Source organism: Poromitra crassiceps, assembly GCF_964638095.1.
Source record: "Poromitra crassiceps genome assembly, chromosome: 13".
Taxonomy (NCBI): Eukaryota; Metazoa; Chordata; class Actinopteri; order Beryciformes; family Melamphaidae; genus Poromitra; species Poromitra crassiceps.
The window spans coordinates 2,728,709-2,749,422 of NC_139644.1; the positions used below are offsets into that span (position 1 = coordinate 2,728,709).

The 20,714-nt window shown below is 44.4% G+C and overlaps 1 protein-coding gene and 1 pseudogene across 3 annotated transcripts in view; both read right to left on the bottom strand.

Annotated features, from left to right (window-relative positions):
• The window catches only part of LOC310788308 (rab11 family-interacting protein 4A-like), a gene marked incomplete at its 3' end in the record, with an annotated part of 159,343 nt that overhangs the window by 89,284 nt on the left and 49,345 nt on the right, over nucleotides 1–20,714 (bottom strand). For both annotated transcript variants that reach the window (XM_083649870.1, XM_083649869.1), the window contains exon 6: nucleotides 14,350–14,484. In XM_083649870.1, the coding sequence (XP_083505996.1) occupies nucleotides 14,350–14,484 (135 nt within the window). The remainder of the gene's footprint in view (nucleotides 1–14,349; nucleotides 14,485–20,714) is intronic.
• Nucleotides 1,781–2,710, bottom strand: LOC310787785 (26S proteasome non-ATPase regulatory subunit 7 pseudogene; annotated as a pseudogene). Its single transcript has one exon. The product of its transcript is annotated as a 26S proteasome non-ATPase regulatory subunit 7 pseudogene (transcript).

A 20,714-nucleotide genomic window follows, 5' to 3' on the forward strand; every position in this document is an offset into this window, starting at 1 on the left:
ATATCTGTACCCTATTGAAGATATATTCTGTTTGTAACACTGCTGTGTACACGAATATACTACTTCGGGATTAAATACTATTCTTGTAAAAATTCAAGGAGCTCCCTTCTTATTTTTGTTGATCAAATTAGCATCTACATCGCGTTAGCTAACGCTAACGTTAGCTTACGCGCTAACGTTAATATCTTCATACTTGACAATCTTGCTAACGTTATGCTATCTGTTAGACCATCTCTAGCAGCTATCCGAATAACATTACACATCTATGGTTTAAACAGTCTTTGCTTCCTTTATCAAACCAACAGCAGCTAACTATAGCTGCATAATCAACACCTAGCCTTGGACCAAGACGTTCATTGCATTAAAACAACATAATGCAATACACACAACAGAATAAGCACACCAAAGACCAGTGGTATAAGGGAAAACAAGTAACAAGCATAGAACAATTATAATAAGCTGAAAATGCAAATGGATCAAGTTACATTAAAAAGCCATAAGTGAATAGTATGGACAAACAGATGACTAAATAAAGGGTTATCATTTAATGACAACAATAGCCAATGAGCTGCATTGAGCCTCTCTCATGAGAATACTTTGAATTGAATTCAACTTAATTGTAACCGGTCAGAGATGAATAGAGTCGTATCGAATACATTCTATATCGCTCTGCATTGAATTTTAATTGTGCCCCTAAAATTCTTCATGTGCTTTTTATGTGCAATTAGTATTATTGATAAATTTATATCGTGATAAATATCGACATCGATCGATATAAGAAAACATATCGTGATAAAAAAATATTGCCATATCGCCCAGGCCTATGCTTGTGAGAATACGTAAGTTTTAAGTCTCGTTTTGAAAATATCGATGGAGCCAGCCTCCCTAACTGATCGGGGAAGCTGGTTCCAGAGATATGAAGCACAATAGGAGAATGCTCTACTTCCAGCTTTTTCTTAATTTTTGGGATGGTAAGATAATTACCATCCTATGAACGGAGGGGGCGCGTGGGAGTATATGGGATGATTAGCTCAGGTTCAATTTCGAATGTTTTTGTTGTCAAGTTAAAACCGTCTATAAGGCCACTCAACCTGATCAAACACCTTCTGTGTGTCGAGTGATAAAATCCCTGCACCATTAGTCTTACTATGATCTGCATATATGGTGCTGAGGAGGCGTCCGACATTTGAGAAAGATAACCTACTCGGGATGAACCCTGTCTGGTCAGGATGAATAATGGATGAGAAATGTTTGTTTAGCCGGGTAGCCAGCATTTTAATGATTAGTTTTCAGTCAAAATTCTGGAGCGCTATGGGTCTGTAGCTGGCTGGGTCTACTTCCTCCTCTTTTTTTTTTAATGAGATGTTCATACAGTGTTCTAGGCAAGACTTTGGCCTTCTTAGAGCTAGATGTCATTCTGAGGAGTGGGGCAAGAATATCACAAAATTTATTGTAAAATTCGGCACAGAATCCATCCGGCCAAGCTGCTTTGCCTGATGGGAATGATTTAATGGCAGAAGTTATTTCTTCCCATATGAAATCAGAGTACTCTAAATCCTCTCTAGCAGCGTCACTCTGTCCAGTTAATTGTCTATCCGGACATCTTACCCAAAGAGGTGATTCATTCTAGGAGGGGGGATCAATTTCTCTGAGTCATGTAGATTATGTCGTCAGCGTACAAACTAATACACGTCTCAATACCTCCGATCATCCAGATTGATTGATTGTATGCTTTAAGAGAAAACCTTTAATCAAAACACTTTCCTTTAATTTTTTCTTCTCATCCTTCTCGTTGACGTCCTTTCCCCTTCTCCTTGTCTTCATCATCTTTCTTCTCCAGACCCTCCTTCCTCTCTGCGTCTCGATTCGAGAGCTTGTTGTTGATCAGGTTGTGCAGAGCCACTACAGAGCGAACGAGGGAGGCCAGATAGACCACCAGCATCTGGTCATTGGTCTTCAGGTAGAAGGCTTTGGTGAACTCCAGTAGATTGACATCTGGAAGAACATTGAAGACATCCTGCAGCTGGTAGATGATCTGCTGATTGTTGGGCAGTTTGGCTGCTGCCACTCTCTCCAGGTAAGACCGGACATCCAGCAGCTTCGAGTTGAGTCCCTTCAGACCATGGAGCTGGTTTGTGATGCACTGGGACAGAGTGTCCACTGTTGTATCCTTGATATCTCTAAGCAGGTGCTCCACTCCCACTTCCTCAGCTTCCTCACCTCCGATCTCACTGGCGACGTGTTCAAACGTCTTGGATGTCGGAGTCCCGTCATTGTGTATTTCCTCCACTGAGATGTACGCTTCGGTGGGTAGACCGAGGTCTTTGGGCTTCACATCTATGATTACTAACAGCGAATTTGTGCGGTATTGCTTGACGAGCTCATTGATAGCAATGTCATTCTTATGTAATTTTGGCCCTGTGTGGTACCATCCAACTATTCTTTCTCTGGCATTAACTTTCTTGAACATGCCATACATGTTCTCCAAGTAGGCATGGTCCAAGAACCACACTGTGTGATCCTTGGCATCCTCGTCAAATGGCACAGCAAAGCTATTTGAGACGTCAATAATTTTCTTTTGCCATGACCCAAGGAGGATGCCAACCACTCGTTTCTGATTGCCAACTTTCCCTATCCTATTAAAATGATCCACTACGCTGAGCAACACTAGGGGATGAACCACCACATTTTCTACCGCTAACTCTGTCATTTTGGCAGTGAGGATAAACACAGCCACACAACCATCCAATTTATAACCTCACATTACAATTGCTCGAGTGACATCACTGGTGACATCACAATTGTACTCACTGATGACATCACAATTGCTCAAGTGACATCACTGATGATATCACAATTGGCTCAGGTGACATCACAATTGCACGAGCGACATCACTGATGACATCACAATTTCTCGAGTGACAACTGATGACATGAAATCTCTATTAACGGAGGACCCCTTCACGAAGGTGAAGGCGCATTGCTCAGGAGGGGTGAGAAGCGGAGGAACATGAGATGACAGCCAAGATTGAGGAGGTGTGAGAAACACTGTAAACTAAAAAGCCGGAGGGAAGAACATTGAGGAGTCTGGAATTGGTGTAATATTCCCAACCTGTAAGAGGCAGCAATGTGCCACAACGCATACATACAGTCTGCCGGAAAGCCATTAGAAGAAGAAGACATTATTATAGTTGCTCTGACTATGGAAGGAGTGACAGGTGTTGTTACCATGCCGAACAGCAGTGGCCAGTAGGGGAGAGTGGGGTGAGTTGTGCCAGTGGGGAAGTTGTGCCACCCCTTGTATCTAGAAAACCATAGAAGAAATTGGTCATGTGACCACACATTTTTGAAGAGGCATCCATTTTACTCACTCTGCAAAGAAGGGAGGCAGATGGCACAAGAGCTAAGCACATTTAAGTTCAAAAAACTGTTTTTTGCCTCTCAAAGTAATTTTTTTATGATCAAGGTTTATTGATTGTTGTGTCTGAACAATTATAGACAAGCTTGAAAACATTTCACACATGTGTTAGTGTTTTAGTAAGCTACAATATGAGGCTATACTGTTAGCATGATGTTAGCTCCAAACCAGCTATATGATACAAATTTGTTAAAATGGTGGGGATGGGGTGATTTGTGCCAAAAGGCCTGGGTTAAGTTGTGCCAGTGCAGTTGCAGTTGATTTAGTGAAATTTTATTTCATTTTGTTCTTAAATGTTTAAATAGACCTTGTTGAAGAATATTGCAGTATTGGCAAGTGTAGCCTGGCTCTGTGATAGTTGATTTTGTTCATTTTGAACATCATTTTTATTTCTGAAAATGTTAAATATGTAGGTCAACTGCTGCTACCGTTTAGCCTTGTTTAACCCTGTTATAGTACACTGGACTTTAGTGTTATCTTTATTTTGTCTTGCTTTGATATAGCATTACAGTATATGAGATGAAAATGTTCTTCTTTACTTCAGTAATCAATGGCACAATTTACCCCAACGTATTCTCTCCAAAGGCACAACTTACCCCGCACCGGGGGCAAGTTCTGCCAAGAGACCACTTTTTTAAGAATAGCCATATTTTTCTAACAGTTTATTTAAGATCCAAAGGGAGTGTTCCCAGTGGTGCACAACATCCTGAAATATATTTACATATTGTAGTTTGAGGCATTACTGTCATGCCCTCACTTTAAAGACATCTCAAGTAAAAAGTGGCACAACTCACCCCACTCTCCCCTATACTATAGGTCCTAATGGCCACTCCAGGGTCTGAAGGCATCCAGGGACAACAAGCTCTCCCCAACTCTGCAGCCCATCAAAGCACCCCATCCTGCAGCATATCCTCCCATCCCATATATCAAGTACTGAAGTTTCACTAAAGACGTTAAACGTGTTAACAGTTGTTGTTGTGGTTATTCCATCAACATTGGTAGCAGAGGATGGCCGCTGGTAATTATAAAGTTCCATCAGCGTTTGACGAGAAGTCCTACGAAAGGTGGAAAAATTTGGTCGAAATTTGGCGGCTGGTTACCGACCTGGATAAAAAGAAGCAAGCCTTGGCGGTTGCTTTATCGCTCATGGGAAGAGCAAGAGACAGTGCACTGGAGATCCCCGCAGCGGGGACGCCGATGTGGAAATGACTACACTTCTGAAAAAATTGGACTCTGTGTTTTTGAAAGAGAAGGATCGTGAATACGAGGCGTACACAGAGTTTGACCGGATCACAAGAGGAGATGGCGTTTCAATGGTGGATTATATCATTGAATTTGAACGTAGGTACAACAGAATCCACAAGTTAAAAATGGAGCTTCCAGATGCTGTGTTAGCTTTCAAGCTACTCGATACTGCGGGACTGAACGTTAAGGACTAATAAAGAAAGAAAAAACATTGCATGGATGCATAACTGGGACGTATCCTCAGTGATGTACCCTGGGGTCATAGGATGTTTCGGGTCTCGCAACATCATACACCCTCGCCCAGGTGACCCAGCCGGGGCTGGCCAAGCCCCAACTTACGTCCCAGTAGCTACCCACGGTCAGCCCTATAGGGAGGGTCGAAGGTGGTCATGCGGTCAGGGCCACTCAATCCGCTGCTCCGGAACTACTCTGCCGGGACCGGGGGAGGGAGAGGGCTCTGGTACGTAGAGGGACCGGGCTCTGTGGGTTGCCACCCGGCCGGGTTCCTCCCTCGTCTCACCAGGTCTACGACCTGTGCGCTGCACCAGACTCCCCCGCTCCAAACATCTCATTCCGAGGTGATGGTATCTTAGTGGACACCATGCAGTACCAGTACTTGGTGGCACTGCAGTCTCCACTTGCGGCTTGAATGGCCCTCCTAAAAGGCCTCTCGTGGGTTTTTGGGCTTCTTCCTCACGGAAGACGCAGGCTGGGGAGCTAACCCATACTGCTACCCGGGTGCCGTCCCTGTTCCGGCTGTCAACTGACTCTCCAGTAGTCACCAGTCTTTCCTGGTTGTCACGTAGTCTATTCCTATCACTGGCTAGGCCAGGCTAACTAATTAAGAAAGAAAAAACAAACAAACAATTGGCGCTTACCGCTTGTCCAAGCCTCTCATTTGTAAACATGAAGTCAGCCTTGAAAATAATCTTTGATGTGATACCGTGATACCGTCACCTCGCCACAGAAGGGCGCTGGTGAGCTGCAAATGAGTGGAGATGGTGACGCACCCTACTACACACGCTTTACAGGCAGGAGAGAAAGTAGGTCAAGCTCCCAAAAACGGCTGCTCAAGGCACGAATCCACTTGACAGATACGGGAGAAGATCAAGGTGTGCAGTTTGCCAAAGCACATATCACTGGGCAAAGGATTGTCCACATAAAAAAGAGCATGCAAAGCTAACAGAAGATGAGGGAGCTGTTGTTGAAGAGTGCAACATTACTTTGTTTTCAAAAGAATCTTTGACTGACACAGAAGTCTTCATGGCTATGGGATCAGCTGTGATTGACACAGCTTGCACTAGAACGGTATGTGAGAAAAATGGCTTGATCATTATGAAAGCGAACTAACACGGAGTGAGTTACAGAAAATGAACAGCATAAAAAGTGCAAGACCATTCAAGTTTGGTGATGGGAGAGTTGTTCATTCTACAAGAAAAGTGAAAATTCCAGCCATGATAGCACAGACAAAATGTCAAATTGAAACAGAAGTTGTCCCAGCGGATATCCCACTGCTCTTAAGCAAAACTTCACTGAAAAGGGCAGGTGCGATTTTAGACATTGAACATGACAAGGCCATAATGTTCAAGCAACCAGTGAAACTTGAACTGACATCTTCAGGACATTATTGTGTCGACTTGAGAAATAAGAGCTACCCAGATGAAAGGCTGATCCACAATGATGATCAGATTCTCAGTGTGACACAATACATAACAAACAATGACCAAGATGAAAGTAACATCCAAAATGAAAAGGAGATTCTCACTGTGACAGAAAACTTGACTACAAAAGAAAACCAGAAAGTTCTGTTGAAACTGCACAAGCAGTTTGGACATGCCTCAGTTGACAGGCTGCAAAAGCTACTAGTGTGCTCGGGCAATAATGATGATGAATGCACCGCCATTCTCAAGGACATTGTAAAAAACTGTGAGACATGCGTCATGTACAGCAAACCTAAGCAGAAGCCAGTGATGGGCTTGCCTATGGCCTCAACCTACAATGAAACTGTAGCAGTGGACTTACATGAGCTAGAGCCGGAAGTGTGGTATCTGCATGCCATTGACCACTTCACACGCTTTAGTGCGGGGAGTATAGTCACCACCAAGAAACCCAAAGAGATAGTGAAGCACTTTATTCACTGCTGGATAAGTGTTCATGGTCCTCCATGCAGGTTGTTCAGTGACAATGGAGGTGAATTCAACAACAAAGAAATGAGGGACATGGCTGAACATTTTAACATTGAAGTGAAAACAACTGCAGCGTATAGCCCGTGGAGTAATGGCCTATTAGAAAGGCATAATCAGACCCTCACTGAAATCCTGCTAAAAGTGAAGAGAGACACAGGATGTGACTATAAGACAGCTCTGGACTGGGCACGGATGGCAAAGAACTCTATGCACAATGTGCATGGCTATAGTCCCTACCAGCTAGTGTTCATGGCTATAGTCCCTACCAGCTAGTGTTCATGGCTATAGTCCCTACCAGCTAGTGTTCATGGCTATAGTCCCTACCAGCTAGTGTTCGGGCAGAACCCAAATCTGCCTTCAGTTCTCACTGATAAGCCGCCAGCTTTAGAAGGTACCAGCATGAGTACTTGGATAGCTCAACACCGCAGCATTACATGCTACAAGCTTTAGAAGGTACCAGCATGAGTACTTGGATAGCTCAACACATCGCAGCATTACATGCTACAAGCTTTAGAAGGTACCAGCATGAGTACTTGGATAGCTCAACACATCGCAGCATTACATGCTACAACCAGCTTTAGAAGGTACCAGCATGAGTACTTGGATAGCCCAACACATGGCAGCATTACATGCTACAAGGCTTTAGAAGGTACCAGCATGAGTACTTGGATAGCCCAACACATGGCAGCATTACATGCTACAAGGCTTTAGAAGGTACCAGCATGAGTACTTGGATAGCGGCTAGCCCAACACATCGCAGCATTACATGCTACAAGCTTTAGAAGGTACCAGCATGAGTACTTGGATAGCCCAACACATCGCAGCATTACATGCTACAAGGCTTTAGAAGGTACCAGCATGAGTACTTGGATAGCCCAACACGTGGCAGCATTACATGCTACAAGCTTTAGAAGGTACCAGCATGAGTACTTGGATAGCCCAACACATGGCAGCATTACATGCTACAAGCTTTAGAAGGTACCAGCATGAGTACTTGGATAGCCCAACACATCGCAGCATTACATGCTACAAGCTTTAGAAGGTACCAGCATGAGTACTTGGATAGCCCAACACATCGCAGCATTACATGCTACAAGGAGAGCATTTACAGAAGCTGATGCTCTGAGAGGATCAGAAGAGCCCTTCATAAACAACTGAGGCCCATTAATGATCAATATGAAACAGGGGACAAAGTCTACTTACTATAAGCGAGTGGACTGTACAGAATGGAAAGGTCCAGGTCTCATTGGCCAAGATGGTGCAGTGATATTTGTGAGGCACGGGGGAACCTACGTTCGAGTACATCAATCCAGGCTTCGAAAGGTAGTTGGCCCACAAACAATGCTGGGAGGAAGTGACGATCAACCGGAGGGGACCGAAAATCACAAATTAACCGAAGCTGGACTCAATGAGAATATGATGCTGAACAGACAATATGACACTGAAAATGAAAGTGAGGAAGACACACCTATGAATGGTGGATCCCTCGATGCTCAGAACAATGATGAGCCACCCTACACGCCGTTACAGCCTGGAGGGGGTATACATGAACAATCTGACGTATCATCGTCAGATTGTTCATGTATCATACGGTATCACAGACACGCTCATGTATACCCCCTTCCAGTATCATACGGTATCACAGACACGCTCATGTATACCCCCTCCAGTATCATACGGTATCACAGACACGCTCATGTATACCCCCTCCAGTATCATACGGTATCACAGACACGCTCATGTATACCCCCTCCAGTATCATACGGTATCACAGACACGCTCATGTATACCCCCTCCAGTATCATACAGTATCACAGACTCGGTATCACGACTCGTGAAGGCCTCCGGCTGAAAACTGGACAAATAATTAAATACACGGATAGTGAAAGTGGCCAAACACATACTGGAAAAATCCTCAGCCGAGCAGGAAAGGCCAGTGGAACACACAAAAACTGGTACAATGTACAGTACACTGAGCCTGAGGAATCTTCAAATAGTCCCATCTGAGCAGGTAGAGTTACAGGTTGACTCCCATGAAGATGACATACTCATTGTGAATGATGATGCTTTCATGCCTGCTAAACACACTGAACTCAGTAACTGGAAAAAGAATGTGTGTTTGAAGAGGTGAGAGATGAAGGCCAGAAATGCATCTCTACAAGGTGGGTGTGTACACTCAAGGAGACACCTGATGGAGTTGTCCCTAAAGCTAGATTAGTGGCAAGAGGCTTTGAAGAACTAAACACTCAGGAGCTCCCAAGAGACTCGCCTACATGTGCCTCAGAGTCTCTGAAAATGGTCATGGCTGTTATATGTCAAAATAAATGGCAGCTGAACTCCATGGACATTAAAGCAGCCTTTTTACAAGGAAAAGTATTTACCCAAAATGTCTACATCAGGCCTCCCCAAGAGGTGCATAGCAAAGGAACTCTATGGAAGTTGAAGAAGTGTGTGTATGGCCTAGCCGACGCTTTTCTATACTGGTATAATAGAGTGAAAGACACCATGCAACAGCTGGGAGCTACTGTGTCGAAAGTTGATCCAGCAGTGTTCTACTGGCTGGATGACTCGTGTCAAGTGATGGGATTCCTTGCCTGTCACGTTGATGACTTTATCTGGGGTTGCTCAGAAACATTCTCCACAACAGTCATCCCCCACCTGAAAGCCACCTTTAAAGTTGGGCGTGAAGAGCACAACAGCTTCAGCTACAAATCTGGGTTGAGAAAGTGAAAAGCAGCACTTGCCCCTCCCTCATTACCACCACTGAGGTGCCCTTGAGCAAGGCCCTTTAACTCCAACCGCTCCAGTGGAGCTGAGCAGTGGCCAGCAGATCAGACTGTGGTTGTACTGGTCAGCTTCCAGGTATGAATGTGAACAGGGCACTCCTGAAAAAGAGAGTGAGACTACCCCTGTATAAATAAAGGGTAAAAAAAGTTAGGCCCATGACTAACCTTCCTTTACAAAGTTTTGTGGTGTTATATCTCCTACTCCATACTGTTTTTCTTTGTGTATTTGATATACGTATGTTATCTTACTGTCATTGGTTACTGCTGCTGTAATGCAAGAATTTCCCTCCAGGGATAAATAAAATACTCTATCTTACATTAATCCGAAGTTAGGCACCTTTTTTGTGATTGGACATGACCATTTGCACATCTGTGTCACAGTTATGACAGTACGCCACCAGGTCCAGTCGTCTCCATAACCCGCATCATCTTCTCTGGCCAAGACATTCCCCTCTCCTCATCAGTCACCCACCTGGGTGTTAGGTTCGATCCTCACCTGACCTTTGACGCCCACATCAAACACCCGTGGGGTCAGGGTTTGCGCATTCATCCGCTCAGATATCAATTATACTATCAGATCTGATCCAGAGGACGAGGCTGAAGTTTTAAAGATAGACATACATCTTCCCAGAACTAAACCTATACTTGTTGGCGCGTGTTACAGACCACCCAAACATGTTTTATGACTGCTTGGAGGCTTCACTTTCTAAGTACGGCGGTATAGAGAGGGAGTGTTTACTTTTATGGACAAGAGAAAAGCCAGCACTCCAAATGTCTTTTTTGTTGATTTATTTCCTCCTCAGTACACCTGGGCAGCAGCAACGAACGTTTCAGTCAGAGACCTTCCTCAGCGTGTGTTTACTTTTAGCCTATTCAATTTTTTGTAAAATGTTTGGTCTGACTCAACTGATTGCTGAGCCAACTCGTGTATCTGACAAATCAGTCCACCATTGATTTGATTTTAGTGTCTGACAAAGCAAACATATCTCAGAGTGCTGTGATTAAGTATGTTATATATATAATATATATATATATATATATATATGGTATAAGTGACCATTTCCTTATGTAAAAGAAAGGTGAAGTGAACAGGAAGGTTTTCTTAAGTCATCAGACTATTAATGCCCATTCAAAAAAGCATGTTTGTCTGGGAGTGCTTCAAAGGTATTAATCTTGGATCGAACATGATCCCTGATTTGCAAGTATCTGAGCCAGTGCGTGCCAGGCAATCCAAACTTCCTCTTCAGCTGATCAAAGGATGCGAATTGACCATCTATATATGGTCCTTGATGGTCCTATATATAGGTCCTTGATGTAAACCAGCCCCTTCTCACTCCAGTGCCTAAACATAAAGTCACTACTTAACTCAAATTGCTTATGCACATTGCCCACTGTACACTTTTTGTCCACATAGCACACATGTACTTGTAATGATAGTAATAGCTTCATATTATATAATATAATATGATACAAGTTTACAGTTACTAGTTGTGTAGGGTTAGGGTTAGGGTATATTTATAGTAAGTAAGTAAGTAAGTAAGTAAAAGTTTATTTATATAGCACCTTTCAAGACCATGGTCACAAAGTGCTGTACAATAGAAATACAACATGATACAGTACATTATGAGAAATTACAACAATATCAAAACATAACAATTTAAAGTGCAGCTCAGTATGTAGTGTAATCACACCCGGCACAGTGTCTAAAAAAAGCAGCAGAAAAAAGGTGAGTTTTTAGGTGCCTTTTAAAACTCTCAACTGAAGTGGAATTCCTGACGGCAGCGGGAAGCCTGTTCCAGAGTTTGAGGGCCACCGCAGAGAAGGCAAGGTCACCTTTAGTTTTCAATTTTGTCTTAGGGACAGAAAGAAGCCCCAGGTTTGAAGATCTAAGGCAGGGGTCTCAAACTCAAATTACCTGGGGCCCGCTGAGTGTCCAGTCTTGTCACAAGGGGGCCACTTCAAGTATAAAAAAAGAGAAAAATGCAACTGTTCGAATTCTCAACATTAACAATTTATTTGTTTATTTGAGGGACTTTTTTCTTTTTTTAGGGACAATGCACATTACTAAATGAGCCAGTCTTCATTTTCAACTGTCCCTTGGAACTGATCATAAATGTCACTTGACAGCTCAGTAATCCACTCTGCCACTGTGTTGGCTGAAAGGCTGATGTTGCTGAAGTGACTTTTTGTCTGTCTTTTTTTTCTCTGGACAGATGATATTTGTAACCTGCAGCATGCAGTCTTTTAGAAACGTGCCTTCAATAAACGGCTTCCCCGCTTTGGCGATCATCTCACTCACCACCTAACTTACTTCAACTGCTGCACCAGCCTCCTTTCTCCCTTCTGGAAGAGATTTTGTTGTATTGTCTTCGGGAAGAGGGGGCGCCAGGAGAGAGGCGACCAGCTGTGCGAGCTCCGTGACTTCGTAGAGAAATAGGTATTTTTTTAGAGTAATTTCGTTTTGTTTATAATTTCGTTGCGTCTAGTCGCTTTGTAAATATCTAGCGCATATATCAGTGTCTTTTATACAGTGTATATAGTAGCGTATGTGCACTTTTTTGGCAAAAGAAAGCACAACTACAGCACGGATTACTGTGGGATCACCGCAGGTCTATTGTCCTATTGTTCCCACTGCGTCCCCCCCCCCCAAAGGGACAGGGCCAGCAAGATGGCGGACAACGACAACATTATCGATAACAACATTATCGATAACAACGACGGTGCCAGCAGGAGGTACAACAGGGGCGCGCTGCTTAACATCAGAAATGCGCGGAAACACCCCAAACAAAACTGGCAAGCTCCCGACTTCACGGAATTTCCTGAACTTATAAAACACCAGCGGAAAAGAGGCAGGAGAGGGGGAATTCTCGCCCGCCTAAGAAGGCACGCTAACAAGCCACCGTTACCCAGCGCACTCCTGGCAAATGTTCAATCTCTGGAGAATAAGATGTGTGAACTGAGAGCGCGAGCACAATTTCAAAAAGACATAGCGCGATGTAACGCTCTGTGTCTGACTGAAACCTGGCTCACTCCTGATACAACGGACCATTCTATCACTATACCAGGCTTCAGGGTATTCAGAGGAGACAGAGATGAAGAACGATCCGGGAAGAAGAAAGGCGGAGGCGTTTGTCTAATGATTAACGAAAACTGGTGTGTAAACACCACTGACATGGGGAATCACTGCTCAGCAGACCTGGAATATGTAATGATGCAATGCGTGCCCCACTGGAGTCCCAGAGAATTCACGTTTGTCACCGTCATTGGTGTGTACATACCTCCACAGGCGAGCGTCACTGTCGCACTGAAAGAGTTGCAATGTGCAATCAGCGCACAAGAGACAAGACAACCAGAAATGGCCCTGGTGGTGGCTGGAGATTTCAACAGGGCAAACCTGAGAGGAAGAATGCCCACGCTTCACCAGCACATTCACTTCCCCACCCGAGGCAGAAACACACTGGACCAATGCTACTCAAATATCCGCCATGGCTACAAGGCCGTACCCCGCCCCCCCGTTCGGCAAATCGGACCACGCCTCCATCCTACTCATTCCCAGGTATCAACAAAAACTAAAAAAACAGCCCCCAGCATTCCGAACCGCCCACTGCTGGTCAGACCAATCAGACGACATCCTGAGGGATTGCTTTGACACCGTAGTATGGGAAGAGTTCAAAGCTGCAGGAGACCTGGGCGAATATGCAGAGACGGTGTCATGCTTCATAAGGAAGTGTACCGACGACATAGTCCCCACAAAGAGAATCAAAATAATGCCAAACCAAAAGCCCTGAGTCAACAGTGATGTCAGGGCTGACCACCGCCTTCAGTTCTGGTACACCAGAACAATACAACAGGCACAATATGCCTGGTCGTAACTCCTACGTCGGTCTTAGTTAAGACCAGTCTTTAGAGTGGATTTATGCCTGTTGCACCAACACGGTTTACGTCTGGTCTTAACTACGTCGGTCGTAGCAATGCGCGTCCATGTGAATTGCCAGGGAATGCCCCCTGATTGGATGATGTTGCATGTGCCTCGCGACCTGCTTGGAGCGTCACTATGCCACTACGCTCTATCAGCCACTACTGTATGTGCATCACTACACCCTCCCTCCTCCCACCCTCCCTCGCTCCGGGGGAAAAATGGCGGCGATTGAGTGCCAGACAGTCTGAATGAAATTGAATGTAACGTTCCCAATTCTATGTATTACATTCTAAAAAACTAACGGCAACATTTGGGAAGGCTAAGCCACACAACTAGTTTGTTATAATCTAACATCATGCTTCGATGGCGACGTTACGACGGTGACGATGACGGTAAGGACTCAAAAAGGTCTCCGATGATAGACGGAGATCTCTGTTACAGGCAGGCACTACGTCTCCTCCTGACCAGGGGTAAGAGTTACGCCTGGGCTTAGTGAAAATAAGGCTTAAGCCCTCTTGGTGCAACCGGCGTAGCTGTTAGGTCGTTAAGTTACGACCGGCGTAGCTTAAGACCACTTGGTGCAACCGGCCCCAGAGCTTTAACAGCATGTCAAACAGCAGCAGCAGAGTGACAGACAGTATGAGATTTGTGCAGAATGAGAAAGGTGGACAGTGTGTGGTGTGTGTGTGTCTGTGTGTGTGTGTGTGTGTGTGTGTGTGTGTGTGTGTGTGTGTGTGTGTGTGTGTGTGTGTGTGTGTGTGTGTGTGTGCGTGTGCGTGTGCGTGCGCACATTACCTGTGAGCCTTGAGGTTTCTGAGTCGAGCCTCCAGGTCATTGAGCAGGTTGACTTTCTTGCAGCACTGAGAGCAGTAGACGTCCAGCAGCTCACTGTTGTACAGCTGACACATCTTCTGGGGGGTCTGTCCTGCACTGAGACCAGAGAGGAGACACGTTCTCAATATAAAAACATTTTCTGGGGGGTCTGTCCTGCACTGAGACCAGAGAGGAGACACGTTCTCAATATAAAAACATTTTCTGGGGGGTCTGTCCTGCACTGAGACCAGAGAGGAGACACGTTCTCAATATAAAAACATTTTCTGGGGGGTCTGTCCTGCACTGAGACCAGAGAGGAGACAAGTTCTCAATATAAAAACATCTTCTGGGGGGTCTGTCCTGCACTGAGACCAGAGAGGAGACAAGTTCTCAATATAAAAGCATCTTCTGGGGGGTCTGTCCTGCACTGAGACCAGAGAGGAGACACGTTCTCAATATAAAAACATCTTCTGGGGGGTCTGTCCTGCACTGAGACCAGAGAGGAGACACGTTCTCAATATAAAAACATTTTCTGGGGGGTCTGTCCTGCACTGAGACCAGAGAGGAGACAAGTTCTCAATATAAAAACATCTTCTGGGGGGTCTGTCCTGCACTGAGACCAGAGAGGAGACAAGTTCTCAATATAAAAGCATCTTCTGGGGGGTCTGTCCTGCACTGAGACCAGAGAGGAGACAAGTTCTCAATATAAAAACATCTTCTGGGGGGTCTGTCCTGCACTGAGACCAGAGAGGAGACACGTTCTCAATATAAAAACATCTTCTGGGGGGTCTGTCCTGCACTGAGACCAGAGAGGAGACAAGTTCTCAATATAAAAGCATCTTCTGGGGGGTCTGTCCTGCACTGAGACCAGAGAGGAGACAAGTTCTCAATATAAAAACATCTTCTGGGGGGTCTGTCCTGCGCTGAGACCAGAGGAGACAACAATATAAACTCAATATAAACAAGGGTAGGTCGGTCGAAACCTAGCATATGGGCAGCACGGAAAAGCGTTGACCAGCCTGTAAGTATTAATGTCCAGCAATCCCACCATTTGCAAGTAACCCGCTGTTTTTTTATTTATACATACATGTAAAATTGAGTAAAATTCCTGTCGTGTACCATGAAATGAAATGGAGAAAATCTGATGTTGGTGAAAATTAATAGCAATTCAATTGCCCCCGACTTTCAAAGTCATCATCATCAGCGGTTGCTCCTCCTCTGTCCCATTGCTACATGTTCTGCACCACGTTGAACATAATTAAACAAAATAAACAACTTAACTGCAACGTTACTAGGCCCTGTTTCCACGGCAACGCTCCCTGCATAAAAGGGCAAACTTTTTGTGTGTTAGCGCCTTCCTTTTACACGGCAACAGCATTCTTGGGGCCTGAAATCACCCAAAAAGTAAAAAACAGGTTCCAGAGTGGAATTCTTTGATAACGCCGCCGTGTCGCCATGTAAAGTGGTGAAACGCAATTCAGGTGACGACACAGTTCCCCCTTTGCCAAACAATGAGCATTCAACTAGCGCAATACAGCCGCATGTTATGGCACAACGAATCGCATTGGCATTCAACAAACATGATAAATATTTGCTAAAAACACCTAATCTGTGTTAATTGCCTGCTATAACATCACGCATATTAGGCCTAATTAATCACTGCCGCATTTAGCCTTGACACGCTCGGCCCCTCTGTAATCTGGAAATTCTGCACACTCAACGGCCCTACTCCTTCATACATGCACCAATCTCAAATAAAAAGTAGGAACCTTAGAGCCACGAGTGTTGTCTCTGAAGTAGGGGTGTGTTCGTTCTGAAATAGTCCATAGTTAACGAGTAGGAGAAGAAGAAAACAAGCTAACATCACAACCAGTGTCAAACTAGCCAGAGTAAAAACGAAACTTCCGGTTACAATGTTAAAAATAAAAGCTATATGGATGAACCAGGGGTGTAGGCCTGGTACCCTTTAGTGAAGCCGGTGCATGTTAGATCGCCGCTCTGGCGGCAGGTACCAGTATAGGTCACAAGGCCCGCCTCCCCATGTTAGTGGATGGGAAAATGAACCAAACTAAACGATCAAAGTACACGTCAGATCATTTTTTCCCAAATGTGGTTTGTATCATTTTAGACAGTTCTTATCACGCTAATGCCTGTGCAAGTGGTCATTTTTCTGATCAGTTTGCTTTTAAGTAGTTATTTGACGATATAAAAAGGGATGATTGACAGCTGTGGCAGCCAGTCTCAAGCCGCCATTGGCTGGACAGGCTCTTCATGTTATAGATGTAGGTTTACATAGAGAAGACACTGCTTGATCTGTTATCTACCAGACTGCGATGGAATGCAATAAAAAGGACAATGTGTTGAGAAAGGTGAGCAAGGAAGTAACGTTGGTTGGGGACTGAAGTAGTAAGTTCAGAGAATATGTGTTTTATTAGTTACTCCCACTACGTTATCGGGTATTTTAATACATCAATGGTTTTAACGGGTGCATGCTAATATTAGCCGCTTGTGTTAGCCGGCTGTTTTAACTTGCATTCTTGGTCAGCATAACATTATAACCCAACAACCGATAACGATAGCGGGAATAACCCAATAGACACATATTTTCAGAACTATGTATGCAGGCAGGTGGTCCAACTGCCTGCATATGCCAGGAAATGTGTTTCATAACGTTACAACTCCCGGGTATAAGATAGGGCCTACACACAGTTTACACAACCAGCCAACTGTTAGCTAGCTAATAGCTAACAGGTTAGCTGTCACAAACACTAGACGTTTTATTTGTGGTATTAAAGCATAAGCGTTTTTATATGGATATCTCAGGGAGGTGCTTTGAATGTGGGGATGTTCTTCACAAGCTCCTCTCCTTTTAGCTAAGGATATACAGTAGGGATGCACCGATTGCGATTTTGTTGGCCGATTCCGATTTCCGATTTTTGAATAGTCTGACTTGCCGATACCGATTTTTGCCGATTCCGATTTTTTTTCTAATAACAATAATTGGCAGGTTATTTTTTTACTTTTTAACTTTGCTTTAATAGAAAATTAACATTCATGTCACATTTCTTATCATTTGCATGAGGTAGGACGATCTCACTCAAAAACATCTCAAAATAAAAGTGTTCCAGGTTACTGGACAGAGCTTTTCTTTTTTGTGTAAATACAATGAATATAAAACAATAATTCCAGTATATCCCACAGCTATCATGCATTTACTTTTCCAAAAGAAAAAAGGTGCAACAGAACAGGGGCTTCAGATGGAAAGTAGCCTATGGCTAAATCTGTTACAAAGCATATCTTTAATGTTTTTTTGTATAGGCCTATGTCCCTGCCAAATAAACTAATAAAATAAAATAAATAAACGTCAAAATGTTATCCATGGACAAGGAGTTTATAGCCTATAGCTCTGGAGCCCAGAGACCTTCGAAGCCATGCCCACTCTACAGTTGTGGATTTGGCTGTTCTTGAGTAGCCTAGATGAGGAAATGAGTTTGAGTTGACTCAGTTTGAATATCGTAGTTTACACACAGAGCGCGTTTTTTTTAATCCGCCATTCGAAAAAAAATCATCTCTCACAGAAAACCTTGCACACTGGTGCGATGCGTTTTATTATTATGTTCGTCGTTCTATTCGCAATACGAAACAAAAGTCCTCTCCTGGCTGTACACGTTAGGGTTAAGGCCTAAACATGGTCGTCCGTCAGAGCCTCGGCCCGCCCTCCCCGTATGACGGCGGGTGGAGCGCCGTCCTACGGGGAGGGGGCGCAGTCGGCTGACGGGGGCTGCTCGAAAATGTGACTTCACGGCGACGATACGTGCGTGACGTCAGCTGCAGGAGAGTTGTGATTGGCCGTTGCCCTGGCTCATCGTCGTAAAGTCGCATTTCAAAGCATGATGTTAGATTATAACGAACTAGTTGTGTGGCTTAGCCTTCCCAAATGTTGAGGGTCGTTTTTTAGAATTTAATACATAGAATTGGGAACGTTACATTCAATTTCATTCAGACTGCCTGGCACACAATCTCCGCCATTTTCACATGGAGCTTCCACAGGAGGGAGGGAGGGAGGGCGTAGTGGCGTCCGAGCATGTAGGGCTAGCTGGCGCCGGGAGACGGCGAGACGGCTCCAATTCGAGGCGGACGGACGACCATGTTTAGGCCTTTAGGGTTACAACGTGACTGACAGATAGCAGCAGCAGCAGGCAGCGGTGATGTGGAGGCTGGTCGGGGAAGAGGGGACGGTGAGGTGAAGCGAGCCGCTCAGACTGGAATGTACTGTGGACTCCAACCTACCCGGCCCCTCCGCGGCTCCACACCGACGAAGACATGCTGTGGCATGTGTGTACTGTGTAGTGGCAGCTTTTGTTTTGGCTGCAACTCATCCACTCGCTGCTTTTGGGTGCGCGCACGTTACTTGAAAATCGGCTCACAGAATCGGCATTTTAGAGTGACCGGCGCAGATCACCGATCGAGGCCGATCACGTGAAAATCGGCCATTTCCGGTCACGTGCCGATCGATCGGTGCATCCCTAATATACAGAGAAGAGACCAGGCAGCCTGGCTAACGTAAGTCCCCAAACTCAGAGGGCTCGCCTGCCCTACCCAGTAAACAACATAGCCTAAAGCCTCAAGATTAGATTTCATCTGTTAAACCGACATTTGTTCCAAAAGGAATTAAATCATAACATGAATCAAAATGCCACGGAATCATTAAATGTGAGGTAAAGAGAAAACATCCTAGCCTGATATTCAGACTGAAGTGGAGGAAATCCTGATGGGAAGCTTGGTGACGGAGAGCTGTCTGCCTCTGCTAACATTACACGTGCGTGCCGTTGTCTCGCTATGAAAAACATCACATATTAATTTAACGCTTCTTGATTATACAGAGGTACGTAAAATGTATTACCAGACGCCACTCTTCAATTCGGCATATATATAATCCACGGAGACGTTACTGTAAGTGAATAAAATTCTGGAAGGGTCGTCTGCAATCCCGCTGTCTTCTTCCGTTAAAACGGCATGTTTTTTGAGTGGAATTTGGTTACAGATTCGCTAAAGCTGTTTACATTGCATTTATCGCATTTCTTTTTATCGATACACCTTACTTTTCCGCCTCCCTCAAGCTTGGAAAGTTTTTTTTTTTTCAATATTTGGAGGTTTTATAAAATGTTCTGGTGTTTCCACTCAGGATTTTAATGCGCAATTTTAAATTTTGCATAAAAACAGGTGGATGGAAACCCAACTTGAGAGACAGCAGCACTGGGCTGCCCAGTTAGTAAGCGCAAGTTACAACGTAGACAAAGCTTCAGTTAGATTGCATCTGTTAAACCAACATTTGTTCCAAAATGAATGAAATCATAACGTTAATCAAATGCTACGGAAACATTAGCTAATCAACACAGAGCTGCAAAGATCAGTTAATCGGATAATAATTTCCCCCCGTATGACGATGTTTGTTGCCCAGAGCAGCCTGGAGTCTGGCTGCTAGGAGCAATCTCCGACAACGAAAATCAGATTTCCGTACAGGCGTCATTTTGATAAACTGACCTCATAGTGGGAATCTACATGGTTACTTTTGGAGAGAAACAAATTATTAGAACTTAAAGTGCCATATTTACAGAGCTAGAGAGGATTGACTACACAACGCACTGTGTGCAAATCTAGAAACAGCAGCTCTACATAAGAAGGTTTAGAGGGGCGGGGACCTCACAGAGGTTCTAACTCAATGGAGCTACTGCGCAGAATCGGGTTCCCAAAAATGGCGACAAATCAGATGATATTTGCTTCAATAACTGATACTGGGATCAAATGGAGATCCATGAAAAAGCTGCCTTCACTCTTATTCAAATTATTAAATTAACTATAACTGAAATAACTAAAATAAATCATGAATTGAACCTCCCCTCACTGTTGAGCCCCCCCTGGGGAGGCCCACCTCCCACTTTGGATACCTCTGAGCTGGACCTCTTGATTGTTACAGTGTTCAGGCTAAAATTAGATTAGAGTAGAGTAGGACAGGGCAGATTAGGCTGTAAATTAGCTAGACTCCTTGTGTGTTAGTTAGTTCCGGCTAATGGCTAGAGTAGTCAGATTGTCTGAGCTGTTGCTCGTTTGTCCTGGACGCTCTGCTGCCGGTTCCAGTGTGCCGCTGCTACTTCGGCCGCTGCAGCGGCATGGCCAGGTGGATTGAGTAGCTGCTGTATGCCCTAGAGCTGGGCGATAAATGTCAATTTGCTTCTTGTCTATTCAGTCTATTTGCCTGGTAAGTATAACTAGAACGGGCTAAATTTCGTAAAGAAAATGTAATTATTGTGCTTGCTGACAAGCAAGGCACAATCTTAAAGTCCGAC